This window comes from Mus caroli, unplaced genomic scaffold (assembly GCF_978045245.1).
Source record: "Mus caroli unplaced genomic scaffold, Mus_caroli_1 scaffold_2, whole genome shotgun sequence".
Lineage (NCBI taxonomy): Eukaryota > Metazoa > Chordata > Mammalia > Rodentia > Muridae > Mus > Mus caroli.
Genome location: NW_028227257.1, coordinates 75,965,516 through 75,984,435, shown reverse-complemented (window position 1 = coordinate 75,984,435; position 18,920 = coordinate 75,965,516). Strand labels below are relative to the sequence as shown.

Here is an 18,920-nt window from a genome sequence, read left to right as displayed (position 1 = left end):
ACCAGAATACCTGCCTCTGGCTAGGTATATTTTAAACCTCCAAAGGTGCAAGAAAGAAAAATGTGTCATTTACTAATTACACAGATGCTGAATCATTAAAGCTAAACTTTATTCCATTTTCATTTTAACATTCCCATGGCATAGATGTCTTACATATTATGTTTATAAACCAAAATGTGAAAGTTGATTTTTTTCTTTTCATTCACTCAATATACCCAGAATTCTAATATACTTTTAAAAAAGACTATTACCAGTTGCTTGAGGAGTGGTGGCATATCCAGGAAGCTGATGAGAGGCTGTGAACGTCTGTCTCTGAAGAACATCTGATTCAGACTGTGAGGGATGTCCATCTTCATAGCTTAAATGAGAGAGGACAGTATTAAAAACAAAAAATCACCTCAATAAAATAATAAAAATTATTTACAGGAGAACTACCAGCTGTAAGTTGTTTTACACAAAGAGCATATGGACTGAGCAAAAACTAAAAGCTACTGTATGCAATGGTGTCAGCGTTTGGATGCTGATTATGGGATGGATCCCCGGATATGGCAGTCTCTAGATGGTCCATCTTTTCGTCTCAGCTCCAAACTTTGTCTCTGTAACTCCTTCCATGGGTGTTTTGTTCCCAATTCTAAGAAGGGGCAAAGTGTCCACACTTTGGTCTCCGTTCTTCTTGAGTTTCATGCGTTTAGCAAATTGTATCTTATATCTTGGGTATTCTAAATTTCTGGGCTAATATCCACTTATCAGTGAGTACAAGAAATAAAATATAAAATTTATTTAAACTCAAATAAAGGTTGACATTTTAATGAAAAAAAAAAAAAAACTAAAACACATAGAATAAACTTCACAGGTAGGGATGGTGATGCATGCTGACTAAGCGCCTGGGTTGGCTCCTAGCACTAAACAGTAAGTTTATTATCATTTATATAGTGGAATATACTAATTTTAAGGATTAGGATCACTGAGTTTGGTAAGCATATGTTGGTCTAGTAAACATATGCAACCTAATCATTATGTATATATTGTGCTAAAACAAAGAAGTTTAGAAATTAGTATATCAGACAGGCAGTGATGCCTCTTTAAGCCTTCATATTTCATTGAATTGCCATCTTCCACCCCCCTCCACATTCATTGTTCCTTTCCTATATTATGTCTTATACTTTTCCGGATATACTGAATTTAAATATGTAAAAACAGTGTATAAAACAATGGTTTCACAATGACACTTTTATACATGTATAGCGTGTGTTTATATCACATTTTCTTCATCCAATCATCCATTGGTGAGCACCTAAGCCAATCTCACAATTCACAATTGTGAATACTGAGTCGAGACAAGATATCCAACACTGCAGGTAATTCTGCCTTATGCTGACTTACTACCTCAGAGTATACTGCCCAAGAGCATTATAGCAGGATGGTACATAGGTTTAGTTCTTTGAGAAATCTCAATAATGACTTTCACAGCATATGGACTAATTCATATCCCCACAAATACACAAATATAGAGATCTTTTCCCCTTCCACCAACCTCTGCATCTGTTTTATTTTCTTGATGATAACCTGGTGTAAGATGCAAACTCAGTGCAGTTTTGATGGCTAAGGCTATTAGAAATGTTTGATTCACTGGTCCACTTATTTACTAGATTATCTCTTAGTACACAGTTTTAGATTTGTTATTCTTCAATGTCTGTGTCTATGCCTCATGTGAATGTATGCATATCCCATGCATAGAGGAGCTCTAGGAAACCAACTGAGAGAAAGTGGGAGGGACCCCCGACCTGGAGTTAGGGCAGTTGTGAGCTACTATTCAGGTGCCGGGAACCACCCCAGTCCTGTATAAGAACAGTAAGTGCAGCTAGAGAAAGCGCCCAACGAGCTGAAGGGGTTTGCACCCCATAGAAGGAACAACCATATGAACTAACCAGTACCCCGGAGCTCCTTGGGACTAAACCACCAACCAAAGAAAACACATGGTGGGTCTTGTGGTTCTAGCTGCATATGTAGCAGAGGATGGCCTAGTTGGTCATCAATGGGAGGAGAGTTCCTAGGTCCTGTGAAGGTTCTATGCCCCAGTATAGGGGAATGCCAGGGCCAGGAATGGGAGTGGGTCGGTTGGGGAGCAGGGGGAGGGGGGGGGATAGGGAATTTTCAGAGAGGAAACTAGGTTAAGGTGATACCATTTGAAATGTACATGAAGAAAATATCTTAGAAAAAAAAAAAAAAGCCAGGCATGGTGGCGCACGCCTTTAATCCCAGCACTCGGGAGGCAGAGGCAGGTGGATTTGAGTTCGAGGTCAGCTTGGTCTACAAAGTGAGTTCCAGGACAGCCAGAGCTATACAGAGAAACCCTGTCTCAAAAAACTCAAAAAAAAAAAAAAAAAAAAAAAAACAAACAAACAAAAAACCCAGAAAAAAAACAAAAACAAACCCACAAAAAACAGTAAGTGCTCTTAACCTCTGAGTTATCTCTCCAGACACAATCTGGCTTTAGGCACAGACAAGGACTTTCTAAATGGGTCTCCAATCACTCAGGAAATAAGAATTAAACAAATGGGCCGGGCGTGGTGACGCACGCCTTTAATCCCAGCATTTGGGAGGCAGAGGCAGGCGAATTTCTGAGTTCGAGGCCAGCCTGGTCTACAGAGTGAGTTCCAGGACAGCCAGGGCTACACAGAGAAACCCGGTCTCGAACCGCCCCCCCACCCCTGCCGCCAAAAAAAGAATTAAACAAATGGGATTTAATAAAAATAAAAGTTCCCACACCAAAGGAAACATCACCAGAGTGAAAAGATAGCCTATGGAATGGGAGATATATATCTGGCAGAAAATAAATATCCACAGAATATAAGTTTTACTCAAGTCTTGACCATGGTTGCATGAGAGTGCACACCTTTAACTCCAGAACTGGGAAGCAGAAGCAGGAAGCCAGAAGTTCTAGGCCAGCAAGGCTTAAAGTGAGTTCCTGGCTCAACAACAAAATTGCCCAATTTTGGGCTGCAGAGATGGCTCAGCAGTTAAGGGCACTGACTGCTCTTCCAGAGTCCTGAGTGTAATTCCTAGCAACCACATGGTGGCTCACAACCATCTGTAATGGGATCTGATGCCCTCTTCTGGTGTCTGTCTGAAGACAGCTATAGTGTACTCACATAAATAAAAACATATAAGTCTTTTTTTTTTTTAAATTGCCCAATTTTACTTGGGATGTGTGGCAGTTTCACATTCTTGGGTTTGACTTATACACAGTCAACCTTAGTCTAAAATTTTTAAGTGGAAAAATCTTCAGAAATAAACTGCTCATATTTTTAGAAATTATATTAAAATATATTAACTGTACAAAACAACAGGGTTTATGATGATTTGAGTATATAATGTACTACTTCTACAGATACCTCCTCACCCCCAACAATGTCTTGCTATACAATCCTGACTGGCCTAGAAGTCTCTATGTAGACCAGGCTCACCTCAAATTCACAGAAATCCACCTACCTCTAAACACAAGCATGCAGCACAAACGTCTCTAGTAGTTCTAATTCTAGTTGATTTGCAGTGACACCTCATTACATTTAATAACTAACAATGTTGAACATCTTTAGCTGACATGAAAAAAAGCTCTAGTTAAATTCTACTCAAATCTTTTGCCCAATTCTATCTGGGCTGTGTAGAGAGAATCATTTCCTCCACTGAAGCTCCTTTCTCTGTGATAACTCCAGCTTGTGTCAAATTGACACACAAAACCAGTCAGTACATAGGGTGAGTAAAATCCTTTAGAATTGGACAGTATTGACAGTTGTACAACCTGTGATTATCCAAACCGTGCTCATTGGTAACTGTTTCTTTCTCTGCAACATTATCAGTAAGAAGACAGCCTATGATAGATCAGCCTTGTTGCTTCTGTGGCTGACCCCTCTCTACATACTGCATAATCATTTTTAAAACATGTTTATATGGAACTAGGAATACACAATAGCTCAGCTGCAGAGTACTTGCCCAAAAATACATATTCCTAGTTTGGAATACCAGCACTGGGAAAAACTCTTGGCTTAGGGCTGAGGACATCACCCAGGATGCCTAGTGTGTTCAATCCTTTGGGTGGAGTTGTTTGTTCCTTCGGTTTTTGGTCAACCTGGTACAAACTAAAGTTATTTGGAAAGAACTTTTGTTGAGAAAATGCCTATATCAGATGACCCAGGGACGAACCTTTAAGACATTTTCTTGATTAATGACTGATGTGGGAAGGGCCACCCTGGGGTTGTCTAAGAACACTGAGCAAACTATGTGGAACAAGACAGTGAGCAGAGTTCCTCTACAGTTTCTAGTGCAGTTACTGACTCCAGATTCCTGCCCTGATTTTCATTTAAGACAGAATGTGATTGAGACATGCAAATTGAAATAAACCTTTCTTTCCCCAAGTTCTTTCTGGTTGTGGTATATTATCACAGAAATAATCCCAACACAAATCCAGATCACAAAAATTAGTTACTTAGTATAAATCTGTTAGTATAGTTTTGTTGAGACAACTTCTTACTAGCCCAGCCTGCAATTGAACCTAGGGTCCCTCTTGCTTCTACCTCTCCAATCCTGGAATTACAGGTGTGAACTACAATTGTTTTTCTTAGTGTATTGTTTCTTCAGAGCTATACATCAATGCCTATGCTGCAGGTGTAAGAAGACACCGAATCTCGAGTGCTTTGGTCCTGGGCTTCTCACTTTAAGGGCCTTCTGACAACATAGTGGTGGAAATCATCTTCTTTAGAGATTATAAAAGCTTTCTGATTCTACCAACCAACGGGTTGTGACAACTGATGAGCCGCAGTGGTATCGGTCAGTCTAGGAACACCCTTCTCTCTCTTTTTAAAAATAACCAAGTCGAGAACACTCAGATTGGCATCCATGAACAGGCTTTATGCTCTCTCTCTTCAGTTCTCTCCAGTGTAAAAAAATTCTTCAGAATATAGGTACTGTTTCTAATTTCTGTATTTTGACCAGCTTAGGGGAAAAGTGTGAGTATGTAAAGTCCCACATAACCTTTTGAGACATTTATTAACCTCCACCCGAACTCTAAGTACTACCTTGAACTAAGGCCTAGAGAAGAGAATGAACAAAGAGAAGTATCCCAGACTTCCACCATCTCTAATCCACACAACCATGAATGGCAGGAACATAGTCTTAAGATAAAGTGACTCAGAATCTTGAATGAGAAACTATCCTCTCTCATTAGTTGCTGTCACTTATAAATTTGACTTTTCCCTCAAAATCAAAACAAATCAAAATTGCCACTCTCTACCCTGTTTTAAGTATAAATAATTGTCCTTCTTAGGGTTTCTATTGCTGCAATGAAACACCATGACCAAAAAGCAAGTTGGGGAGAAAAGGGTTTATTTAGCTTGCACTTACATCTTGCTATTTATTATTGAAGTCAGGACAAGAACTCAAGCGGGGGGGGGGGGGGGGGATAGGGTTTCGGAGAGGATACTAGGAAAGGAGATAACATTTGAAATGCAAATAAAGAAAATATCTTTTAAAACAACAGAAACAAAACAAAAACAAAAACTCAAGCAAGGCAGGATCCAGGAGGCAGGAAGTGATTGCAGACACCATTGAAAGTGCTGCTTACTGGCTTGCTTCCCCTGGCTTGCTCAGCCTGCCTTCTTATAGAACCCAGGACCATCAGCCATGGATGGCACCACCCACCATGAACTGGGCCCTCGGCATAGATCACTAATTGGGAAAATGCCTTACAGCTGGATCTCATGGAACCTTTTTCTTAACTGAGGCTCCTTCCATTCTGATGGCTTTAACTTGTGTCACGTTGAGACACGGAAGAATAATCTTTCCCTATATTTTTTGTTTGTTTGATGGCTTGGTTTTGTTGTTGTTGTTGTTTGTTGTTGTTGTTGTTCATGTTTTGTTTTTGAGACAGGGTTTCTCTGCATAGCCCTGGCTGTTTTGGAAATCGCTCTGTAGACCAGGCTGGCCTCAAACTCACAAGAGATTCATTCACCAGTAGGTTTTTCTCTAAGATTTTAATCTAATTAGCTTTAACAAAGAAAACTATTTCATTAACTAATTGTCTATTAATGTGATATGGAGGTGTGCACGTGCCACAACACTTATATGGAAGCCAATGGACAACATCTATGGTGTTGGTTCTCTACTACGTCCCTATGTCTTTAAATGGGTTCCAGAGTTGACTTCAGGTTGCCTAGATTGTGTAGCCAAGCATCTTTACCTATACGCCACGTTGTCTGCCCAAAAATCGATGAGAAAGGCTGGAGAGTTGGCTCAGCACTTAAAGAGCACTTGCTGCTGTCACAGGGCAGAAGTTTGGCTTTCAGCACACACATGGTGAATCACAACCATCCAGCCACAACCAGTGGATCTATCATCTGCTTTTAATCTCTGTAGGCACCAGGCATGCACATGGTGCACAGACACAGTTGCAGGAAAAATACTCATATAAATAAATATTTTTAAAATTAAAACCAAAACAACAACAACAAAGCAAAATGCTTTAAAGGACTGGGAAGCTAGCTCACTGGTTAAGAGCTCTGGCTGCTTTCCCAGATGACCCAGGTTTGGTTCGTATAAACAACCTACATGGTGGCTCACAACTGTCTATAATTCCAGTTACAGAGGATCTCATGCCCTCTTCTGACCTACAGAGGCACTGCACACACATGGAACACATAAACAGATGCAGATAAAAACAGCCACACAGGCCGGGTGGTGGTGGCACACATCTTTAATCCCAGCACTTGGGAGGCAGAGGCAGGCGGATTTCTGAGTTCGAGGCCAGCCTGGTTTACGAAATGAGTCCAGGACAACCAGGGCTATACAGAGAAAGCCTGTCACGAAAATCAGAAACAAAAACAAACAAACAAAAAAAAAACAGCCACACAAATTAAAATAAAAATAAATACCCCCCTGAAAAACTTTTAAAGTACATACTACTTATTTTAAAGCCTACAAGAAACCAAACTAAACAAACAAACAAAAAAATCCCCACACACCTAAAGTGACAATTCCTGTCGTGAAGATGGAATTATGATTATAAGGAACAAATGTTTTTGCTTCATTTTGGGTTATATATTCAGATATTAATAACATAAAGCATTCTTTTGGTAGCCGACCCTATGTCTATATGCTTAATAAAACACATTCCAAGTTTAAAAGTTAATTAATCAAAAGTTCCATGAAATATGTTAAATCCTAGATAAACAAGCTAGAACTTGCATGTAAGTAGTAAGATACTTAAGCAATCAATGAATGCTTTTGTCCAAGAAATTATGTCACTTTATTCTCTTTGTGTTAAAGAATTTAGCCACTGCAAACTAGAATACAAAGAAAATAGCATTCTCTTTAAAAAAAATTTTTTTTAAAAAAGCATTATGTCTTTCCACAATTGAGGAAGACAAAAATCCTGGACGGCAGTCAGGAGCCCCCCGAGTATCAGTGCTTGTGCTGTCAAAGCTCTGGGCAGAGTCCATGGCCTCCTAGAGCACGAATTCTCCCACTCGTAAAGTCCAAAGCTCTTTATCATTCTAAAATTTGGGGCTGGAAGACAGCTGAATGGTTAAAAATATTTGCTGTTCTTATAGAAGACCGAACTTAAGTTCCCAGCAAGCAAATTGCTACTCACAACCATTTGTAACTTTAATCAGGCTTTTCAACACTGTCCTCTGGCTTCTATGGGCATTAGGCACACAAATGGTACACACACACACACACACCTATTTTCTTAATTTAAAAAGATCTTGGGTAGAGAGATGGCTCAAGTGTTAAGAGGAAGTGCCATTCTTACACAGGACCTGAGTGTGGATAGAGCACCGTTTCAGATAGCTCACTGCAACTCCAGCCCCAGAGGATCTGATGCTGACTTCCTCTTCTGAACTCTGTGGGCACCTGCACTTATACATGTACATATTGCCACGCATACACATAAATAAAATAAAATAAATCCTTTAAAAATTCTGTACAGGGGCTGGTGAGATGGCTCAGTGGGTAAGAGCACCCGACTGCTCTTCCGAAGGTCCGAAGTTCAAATCCCAGCAACCACATGGTGGCTCACAACCATCCGTAATGAGATCTGACTCCCTCTTCTGGAGTGTCTGAAGACAGCTACAGTGTACTTATATATAATAAAAATAAATAAATCTTTTTAAAAAAATTCTGTACAAAAATAAACACTAAATCTACTGAGTTAACCTGGTAGCTGTGTCCGTCACATTTATATGACAAATATTCTACAGAACTCTACTAATCACAGTCTGAAACCTTAAAACCCAGCCCTATAGTTCTATAAATTTGAAAAATAAATCAAAGAGCCTTTGAAACACATTTTAAAACAATTTTTTTATGTGCATTGGTGTTTTTTCAGCATGCATGTCTGGACTCCTTAAACAGGAGTTACAGACAGTTATGAGCTGCCATATGGGTGCTGGGAATTGAACCTGAGTCTTCTTTCGAAGCCAGTGCTCTCAACCACCAAGCCATCTCTCTCTAGCCCTGTTTTTGTTTTTCTAAAGTATAGGCTCTGCAACTAGACTACAGGACTTAAACTCAGTTCTTTTTCTTAATTTTTTGTTTTTTTCTAGACAGGGTTTCTCTGTGTAGCCCTGGCTGTCCTGGAGCTCACTATGTAGACCAAGCTGGCCTCGAACTCAGAAATCCTCCTGTCTCTGCCTCCTAAGTGCCGGGATTAAAGCCATGCGACACCACTGCCCCACTGCCCGGCTTAAACTCACTTCTTACAGTCTGACATAAGGCTAACCACACAAGCTTTACTTTTTACAACTGTAAAACACAGGCAAGAACCCCATCTGCCCTGCTTCTGCCAGGCTGCTGTGACAGTAATCTGATGAAGCACATATGCAGCATTGTGTACATTTCTATATGTGGCACATCACAAATGCTCAATGCCATTATTATTGCACCTAAAGGCTGCATCTATACAACTGACATTTATTAATTGCCAAGTGTTAGACTGGAGACAAATAAATAAATAAGCATAAGAAAACAGAAAAACATAATACAGTATGGGAAGACTTTCTATAGGAAATGGTTGCTGAGCATTGAAGGAAGAGACAAAATTATCTAAAGAAAGAAAGAAGTATCCTAAGAAGATGAAACAGCATATACAAAGGTCTGGAAATGAAATGATAACAACATACTAGTAGATCTGTGAAAAGTTCTACATGCTTCTCCTAAAGGATGCTATGAGGTTATGAGGAGTCAAACAGTGAACACAAGGAAATGTGCTGTTTTATTAAGAGGTTCTAAATATCTGTATTCACATAGATGAATAAATTATTAACTACAAATTGAAGATGGTATACTGAAAATTCACTTTGAAAACGTTCAAGGGAGCTGGAGAGATGGATCAGCAGTTAAGAGCACTGGCTGCTCTTCCAGAGGTCTTGAGTTTAATTCCCAGCAACCACATGGTGTCCCACAACCATCTGTAATGGGATAATGGGAACTGATGCCCTCTTCTGGTGTGTCTGAAGACATGACAGTGTACTCATATACTTAAATAAAATCTTTTTAAAAAGAAATAGAAAAAGAAAGAAATAAAGAAAGACAGAAAGAAGAAAGGGAAGAAAAAAAAGAAAGGAAGGAAAGAAAGAAAACGTTCAAGAGTGCTAGAACTCAACCCAGAGCCAATACTGAGAGTGTGGCCGGAAGGTATAAACTATGGGTAGCACATATGCCTAGCATATAACCCTGGGTTTAATCCCTAGCACAAAATTAAAAAAGAAAAAGTTCAAGTAAATCATTGGTAGAAGGAGAATCTGATAAGCCAATTACCTGTAGAAAACAGTACAGCCTCAAAGCAAAAATCTAGGAGTTTCCTGAACAAACGAGACAGGGAACTCTGAAGACAAAGCAGCTACACTGAAACCTCTGAGTATAGCTGAGAGCCACTGGACAGCACACTTGAGGGGAAGAGATTATAAAACAGTCAAGGTGGGAGTTGGGTCACTGCCGCTTACGGTTCACTGAAGATGCGCTAACTGCCATGGGGGCTGCAGAGATGGCTCAGCAGTTAAGAGCACTCACTGCTCTTCCAGAGGTCCTGAGTTCAAATTCCCAGCAACCACATGGTGGCTCACAACCATCTGTAGTGGGAGCTGATGCCCTCTTCTGGTGTGTCTGAAGACAGCTACAGTGTACTCACATATATAAAATAAATAAATCTTAAAAACAAAAACAATAATAACAGCCACATTTACAGATGTTAACTGAGTTCAAACTCAAGTCTCATCTCTCGTATTTCTACTTAAGATATCATTAAAGTGCAAAGCATGGCAGCACACACTTTTAATCTCAACACTCATGAAGCTGCTTGTATTATTACAAATCTCTGGGCATGTCTATAGGGAATTATCTAATTAATCAAGATAGGAAGACTCACCCTCCATGAGTAGTCAGTCCTTTCTATAGAGCAGGGTCTTAGGATGAACAAACTCCTGACTGGGTGCAGTGTACCAGCTTCCTCCTGCTTCTGCCACCAAACCTTCCTGTGACCCAGTGGACTGACCATAATCCAAAACTCTTCCCTAAGATGAGTTCATTTCAAGTATTTTGACACAACAACAAAACTAGCATTTGATGCGCATGGTGAAAAATTGGTATGACTTAAAGATGAGAATATCAGGCAGTTTGTGAACATGGTTTCACAAGAAGTCAAAAGAAAACAGTAGTTTAAAAGTATGAGTACTTGCTGGGCAGTGGTGGCACACACCTTTAATCCCAGCACTTTGGAGGCAGAGACAGGTGAATTTCTGAGTTCGAGGCCAGCCTGGGCTAGAGTGAGTTCCAGGACAGCCAGGGCTACACAGAGAAACCCTGTCTGTAGACCAGGCTGGCCTCGAACTCAGAAATCCGCCTGCCTCTGCCTCTCAAGTGCTGGGATTAAAGGCGTGCACCACCACCGCCCGGCTTCAATTCTTTTTAAAAACAGGAGCATAACCTCTCAACACAGATGTTAAATCCCAAAGACCCAATCACCATACTCCTCAAAGGCTTCCATACCAAGTCTTTGCCTTTTACTTCATTTACTAGTTCTGCTTTATCTGCTTTATCTTCTATCCTCAACCCCACAAAAGGAATTTCCTTGAAGAACTAAGTTACTTTGTGATTAACACCATATTCTCCCACATCACATTTCCAGAGTTCAAATACTGCCTCTGCCACTTAAGAGCACTGGTCTTAGGAAAGTTGACCCCTCTATGCTTTAGTTTCATTCTCCGTAAACTGGTTAGCAATGGCATCATAGTTAGTAAGAGGAGCTGAGATTATATATACCAAAATTACTAGAGTAGTGCACAACAGCTGGCACTTAATAACCACTAAAGTTCTCATCGAAAAGCTGAGACTGTGTCATTCACTAAAACCTTCATCTCCGAGCATCCTTTACTGTCTTTCTACAAACCCCTACACTCACTTCTTGGTCTTGCCAACTAAAAGCACAGACTTCAAAGTAAATACGGGTTTATTTAAATTCTGGGTAGGGTGGGGCTGGAGAGATGGCTCAGAGGTTAATAATACCTGCTGCTATTCCAAAGGACCCAACAAGCACTTATATCAGGAGGGTCATAAGTTGGATTTTTGTTTGCTTGTTTATATTTTTGAATTTGTGTGTGTGTGTGTGTGTGTGTGTGTGTGTAGCCACGGTTAGGGAAGTTAACTTTCCTAAGACCATATGCTGTGAAGTGGCAGAGGGCTGACTATCCTGGAACTCTGTAGTATGGGCTGGTCTTGAATTCACAGAGATCCGCCTGCCTCTGCCTCGAGTGTTGGAATTAAAAGCCTGTACCGCCACCACCACCATCACCACCAGGCAAGGATCACAACACTTTATAACTCCAGCTCCAAGGGTTTTGACACCTCTTACAGCATCTGCAATCACTTACATACATACTGACACCTACACATAATTAAAAATAAATTTGGTGGTCAGGAAAGCTCTGTGAAACAAGGTGCCAAGAAAGATAAGATTCACATCAGTGTTTTCAGGATGGTCCTTAAATAAGCACCAATAGAATCACCTAGGAGCATGTTAGGAATGTAAATTATAGGGCTGTATCCCAGATGTACTGATTCAGAAGCTCTGGAGATGGGCCAGCTGTCAGTGTGTTCAGCAAGTCCCTCAAGTGATTCTGAGGGCCCACTAAGATCTATCAGGGAAGAGAACTGTCAAACTCCTTGCCTTGGGACATTTGCATAGGCTGCCTACCTGCTGCTTCCTCAAAGAGGAAATGGTTTTACTTAATGGCCCTTTGCCTCCCTACTGGCTAGGAAGTTAAGCTCAACAGGGACAAAGAATTTTGCCAGACTCACAGTAACACACAGAGATGTGGAAGAAGTGGTGGCATGTATCTGTTACCTCAGCACTGTAGGAGGCAAAACAGACAGATCCCTAGACTCATTGGCCAGCCAGATAGTTGAACTATGAGCTCCAGGTTCAGTGACAGTCCCTGTTAGAAAACACCTGGGAAAGAGCCGAAATGCCCAGAAACAGCAAGGACAACTCCAGGTGAAAACAACAGCCAGCAGAAGCCAGAACTTCAGCATGCTTCTGGAGAAAATGTCAACCTGACTGCAGGGACTGTGCAACATGAGAAACAAGTGATAAGACTTGATAATTAGGGCTGGTGAGATGGTTCAGCAGGTAAGAGCAGTGACTGCCCTTCCAAAGGTCCTGAGTTCAAATCCCAGCAACCACATGGTGGCTCACAACCACCTGTAACGAGATCTGACGCCCTCTTCTGGTGCGTCTGAAGACAGCTACACAATGTACTTATGTATAATAATAAATTAATTTAAAAAAAAAAAAAGACTTGAGAATTAGTTGAGGCTCAGACACAGAGAGCCCCAGAGGCCAAAGGTCAGACCTTGAGTAACACTGAAAGGTTTGAGTTACGATAACTTCATCACCTGATCAGAGTTTCAAAAAGCTAACTCTACCCATTCTATGCCTAATAAAATGTGTGTGTGTGTGTGTGTGTGTGTGTGCAGCCATGGCTCAGAGGTTAAAAGCACTAGCTACTCTTGCATAACCTGGGTTTGATTCCTAGTACCCATACAGGTAGCTCACAACCACTCGTAACTCCTCCTACACCCTCCTCTGATCTCTGAGAGCACTGCATCCATGTGGTGAGCACACACACAACACACACACAAGCAAAACAGTCATACACACAAAATAAATAAGTGAAATAAACAGCAGCAGCACTTGCTAAGATGGGAAAGAAAATCATGTTTTAGAATTAGTATGTTTAAAACACCTATTCAATAGCTACATGAAGATGTTAGGTGCTAGAAGCAAAAATAAAGGTATAAATTTGAATGTCACTTCATTCACATCAAGTTCAGCTAGACTGAATGGAGAAGAAAAGAACTCTAAGCCTGGCTTGAGCCAACATTTAGAAGACAAGCAGAAGTAACAGGTATATTAGTTACGCTGTCACCCTTGTAGACCATAAGTTTTTTAAGTGGCAGGACAGTGTCTTTCCTATTTTTGCAGTACCCTGTAGAACTTGGTCTAGTATCAGGGAACTCAGATGCTCAGTACATTTTAATGTGTGAATGAATACAAGTCATTACATTTCTTGAGCTTTCATTAAAGAGACATATTTGGCCAGGTGTGGTGGTGCACGCCTTTAATCCCAGCACTCGGGAGGCAGAGGCAGGTGGATTTCTGAGTTCGAGGCCAGCCTGGTCTACAAAGTGAGCTCCAGGACAGCCAGGGCTATACAGAGAAACCCTGTCTCGAAAAACCAAAAAAAAAAAAAAAAAAAAAAAAAAAAAAGAGAGAGAGAGAGATATTTGATGATAAAGGCAACATTACCTCATCTAATAGGCAGGTACCAGACACCAATTTATTGAACAAAAGAAAATACATGTATGTATAGCAGAGACTGTGGCAGGGAAATAGGAAAACAAGCAGTGGCCTATATCCCTATTCTTCAATAATCAAACATCTAAACCCTTGGACCCTGCTACAGGGTGGAGAGGGAATAAGATGCATATATACCCTCACTCCAACCCCATCTTATCCCATACAAAGTCAGGTGCCACCATATCTGGTTTTTATGTGATGCTGGAGATGGAACCCAAGGCCTGCAGCATGCTAGGCAAGCAATCTACTCTCACTGACTTAAGGTTTCTATGTGTAACCCTGGCTGTCCTGGAACTCAAGAGAGCCACCTGCCTCTGCTTCCTGATTGATGAGATTAAAGTGTTAAAGCTGGAGTGTCCTTCAAGTTTTTGGAAAAGATCTTATAAGATCACAATTTATAGGTAAAGACAATCCCAAATGAGCAAAAGGCTATTTCAACCAAACTTCTGTATTAGAGTTCAAAAAGTATTAATGCATGGAAACAGTATTGTTGCTGTAGCTATCATTTATTTCATGAGCTAATTTTTACTAGCCACTGTTTTAAGGCCACACACCAAATGTTTCACAAAAATCCTTTGCAATCGGTTTTTCTAAAACAGTTATATCAGTATCAGTGTTTTACCTGCATATACATCGTATGTATGCATGGTGCCCCCAGGAGAGCATCCAATCTCCTGGAACTGGAATTACAGATGTGTGAGCCTCCTTGAGGGTGGGTGATGGGAACTGAGTCAAGCTGGAGTGACTCTTAACTGCTGAGCCACATCTTCAGCCCCACAGTACATATTCTTTCTAAGTTTCTTTTATGGATGAGAAAACTAAGGCACAGACATATTAAGCAACACATCTGCAGCCACCAAGCTTCTAGGTCATGAGGCTGAGATTTAAATTTGGGCACTGTGAGTCTGGAACCTCTATGTTTAGCCATAATACTGCACTGCTGTATGGTAAAAGTCTAATGGTATCCACCATGTGACAGTTAAAGTTTCCTGACGTGGCCTAGAAACAATGCACTATCCTATTTCAGTGTCCTTTTTGCTGTAGACTGAACATTCTTTCAACTGCACTGCACTTTCCTGGTTCTCCTTCATCATCTCTGGCCCACAGCTTTTCCTTGTTCTTGACTAGTTTTTAATTCCTCTTCTAACTAATCCCTCATGTTTACTCAAAGCTTGGGATTGATGTGTTTTTAAATGCCATCTCAAAGGAGATGATCGTATTTGTTTTCAGTTCAAACCTCCTTTGAGCACCCAGTCACATATTCCCCTCTCTCTCTGACCTTTTACTTGAGTAGTAAAGGTCATTTAATGATGAGCTCATGCTTTTACACCCACCTCACCTCCATTTCTCCTTACAGATTCAGCTTTGTCCACACCCCCTGTCACCTAGTTGCTCAGTCCAGAAACCAGAGCATTCTGTCACCAAACCTTATTGCCTTTTACAGAGCTGAGACACTGGAAAAAGAGGCTGGCTTTGAACTCAAAGCAATCTTCTTCTATCCTGGGATTACAGGTGCAAGTTTCCATGCCTGTCTAGCCCCGAGACTATTAAAGATTCCTACATTTCTCTTTGTTTCCATTCTGTACTGATACAAGCTCCTATTATCTTTCACTTACATGATTTATAAAGCTCCCTAATTTAAGAGCACCTTAGCCTTTTTCTTAATCCCTTTAATTTATTCCCTTTTATAGAATCCATATTGAAAGCACACACACAACCCCTCTAACAACCCCCTACAAGGTCAGGATAATAAGCAAAGCACATGGTCATTTGGTTTCCAAAACTGAGGGCACAAGCTATTAGAAATGTACAAGAGTAGTTAGTTCCTAGCCCACAAGTAACTACCAAGTGCTACATTACAAACACTCAGAGTCCAAAATCCTCTCCATAAATCCTTTTTAAAGAAAACAAAAACAAACAAACAAACAAAAAGTCTCCTTATCATTTTCCAAGTGTTACAACAATCAAATATGGAGTACACCTTTAATCCCAACACTTGGGAGTCAGAGGTAGGCAGTTCTGTATGTTTGAGGCCAGCCTGATCTACATAGTAAGTTCCAGGTCAGCCTTGTCCAGGGGAGGGGGAGATGGGGGGGGGGGGGGGGGGAGAAAACAACCAATCAACCAAAACCAACCAAAGAAAGAAAGAAAGAAAGAAACAAACAAACAAACAAATCTATTATCTGATGGAACTGTTGTACCAAAGAAAATACTGTTTCAAACTCATGATTTCCTTGGCACCTCCTATTGAGTGATGAAAACACATTTTAGGAGCAAGCAAAGACATAAAGAAGAACGTTAGATCCCATGTCAGTAACAGGTGAATGCCATGACCATCTGTCAGTTTCTGAGTAAGTTACAGGAAACAAGGTGGCAGACAGGCTAATTCTTTATGGATAAATATCTGTATTACATCATCACAGCTAGTGTTCATTTGCACCTTCTAAAGAAACTGCCACAAAAGGGAAACAAAAACATTCAACTGATACATGAGTTACGAAACAGCTTTTCTAAATGTTGTAAAAATATGATTAAGCTTTTGAAATGCCTGATCTTTAAAGACTCTGAATGCACAGTCCGGCTATAGTACTTTGGATATAACTGAAATCAGAGGACATTTGCCTGGCTTGAAGAAAAGTAATGCACAATTAAGAAGTGTGAGCAGCCCTGTACAGATGGCCTAATCCTAACACAACATGTTAACAAAGCAGGTTTTATGGGGGAGGGGGAAAGCCTGCATTATCTACGCTATAATTTAGCTGACCACACCCCTCCAAAATGTTTTAAAGCAAGGGGTTAGGGAGTGGATCTAAGGACCAGCAATATCCAAAACAATAAAAAAAAATCTTTTAAACTTGTTTTCAAACATGCTTAGGTAGTTATTCAGAGTTACCCTGATAACATTTGGAAAATATGGCCAGTCAGCGTTTGCTTTTTGCCTCAGAGGTATTCTGCTCAGAGAAATAACAGACAATAACTAGGCAGCATTTCAGTGTTATTTACCAAAAAGAGAAAAAAAATTTGAGATATAAGAAATGCTACGCATTACCCATCATTGCTGTTCTCTGAAGAGAAAAAATTGTAAATCATATAGATAATGTAACCGTTTCTGTAAAATGATAAACTACCACCAAAAATAACCAAGGAAGGGTCTAATATTCTTCCTAAAAATTCTTCAAAATGTTTTATTTACAATAACACGAAACTATAGCTATTTCTGAAAGACCTCACCGTCTCCGGTTAGCTCGAAACTGGAAAAATCACTTTCTTTTTTAAAATCCGGGCTCTTTTTAAACAAAAGATTTTTCTGAGGTTTATAATTACTCTTTTGTTGAAGCATTATTATTTTTCTTTCTTTCATAATAACTCTGAGACAATCTAAGACAAAGACTAGTTAATTCTTTACACATCTATTTTAAATCATGAATGCGGCACTTTCATAAAAACAAAGGTAATTAGAGTGTGTAAAGTGAAATAAAAAGTTCACTCGTGTCGTTTAAATCATTTAGAAACCTGGTGAGATCACATAGGTACGAAGCTTCCTGTTGGTAGCTGAGGATGAAGTCATTACCAGTCAGGATTTCCCTGTTCTTGGGTCAGAAGCTATACCTACTAGATCGAGTATTGTTCAGGGGAGGCGGTTTTTAAAAATACCCCGCTCCCAAAGCCTCCAAACCAGACCACGCCTTCCAGTTATCATTCGAATGGGACAATTTCAAAGTGTGGTACTGCTACACATTTCTCGCGAGCTTAAATACCAAACAGGAGTCCACATTTTGGGGTCTACTGCCCATGCTGGAGAGCCGCACTATACAATGAAGTGGAGACGGAGAAGCATGCTTTGGGTCTTCGACCTATAGAGCCTTCTTTGACCACCAGCCCTCCATGCTTCCCAAAACTCAGTCACCCCCAGACACTGAAAGCCAAGAGGGAATCTTGACTTCCTGCCGTTGTTAAAAGCAGAGGAAACCCAAAAGCAACTTTGAACGCGTGGAACACTACATCACTACAAACATATGTCACCCAGCCCCTGCTTTGCATTCGTGTCCCGCCCTGGGGGTTCCCTTGCAGCCCAGTCATCCCAGGTCCCCCAGTGTCAGCGACAAGGCCCCGCTCCTCGTCATGCCCTGCCACCGCCCTCACCTTCACACTGCCGAAGCCCCCAACACCACATTGTCGGCCACCCAGATTCCAATACAATGGAATGTCACTGCCCAGGGCTCCGCGGCGCCCCTTTAGGCCTCCCCGCGGAGTCAGTCCCGGTTCCCCAGATACCGAGGGCAGCCCGGAGCTTAAACTTTACCATGTGGGAGTCCAGCACCGAGAGGTGACTGCGCCCCTCCATCCCGCCCAACCTTCCCTTTCTGCCCCACGCCCCGACCCGCCCCAGGCGCGAATCCTGCACCATGCGCCCCCTCCCAGCCGGGACCACCCGCCAGGAGTTGTCCACCGCCTCTCCCGAGAGCGAAGAAGAGCGCCTCGAAGGCTCCCCACCCGGCCTGGGCCCCCGAGAGGGGCGGGCACAGGCCCCGGCGCATCCGCGGCCTTTCCTGGCCCAGTGAGACCCCGCGCCCACCCTCTCTACCTGGCCTTGAGGCTGGGACTGCTGCCGCTGCAGCTGGGGCTGGAGGCGGCGGCCGGGACCCGGGCTTCGTAGGCCCAGGCGGGGGCAGCGGGCTGCGTGGCGGCGCTGGCGGGGGGCGCGGGAGGCTCCGCGAAGCCCGCGGGCGCGTAGTGCGCGTCCATAGCGGGGGCTGAGGCGGCGGGGGCGGGCGGGAGGCGCGGGGAGGAAGAGGCGGTGGCGGGAGCTGCCCCTCACATGGCGCGGCCGGGGGGCGGGGGCGCCTGGGCGGGGGAACCGGGCTGCGGCGGGCGGGCCTCGGCTCGGACGTCAGGAGAGCGGCGGCGCCTGCGGCCGGGACGCGAGGCGGCCACGGCGCCCGCAGCCCAGGCGCCCCATGTTGTTGGATTTCCCAGGATGCACCTCCCGCGCCCTCCGCCCGCTCGGCGC

General features: G+C 42.1%; 1 protein-coding gene across 2 annotated transcripts in view; it reads right to left on the bottom strand.

Annotated features, from left to right (window-relative positions):
• Qser1 (glutamine and serine rich 1) overlaps positions 1-18,666 on the bottom strand; it is a 61,780-nt gene extending 43,114 nt beyond the window's left edge. For both annotated transcript variants that reach the window (XM_021156507.3, XM_021156510.3), the window contains exons 1-2: positions 18,495-18,666; positions 252-358 (exon numbers count right to left, since the gene is read on the bottom strand). In XM_021156507.3, the coding sequence (XP_021012166.2) occupies positions 252-358; positions 18,495-18,655 (268 nt within the window). In that variant the 5' untranslated portion in view covers positions 18,656-18,666. The remainder of the gene's footprint in view (positions 1-251; positions 359-18,494) is intronic.
• Between the last annotated feature and the right edge of the window lie 254 nt (positions 18,667-18,920).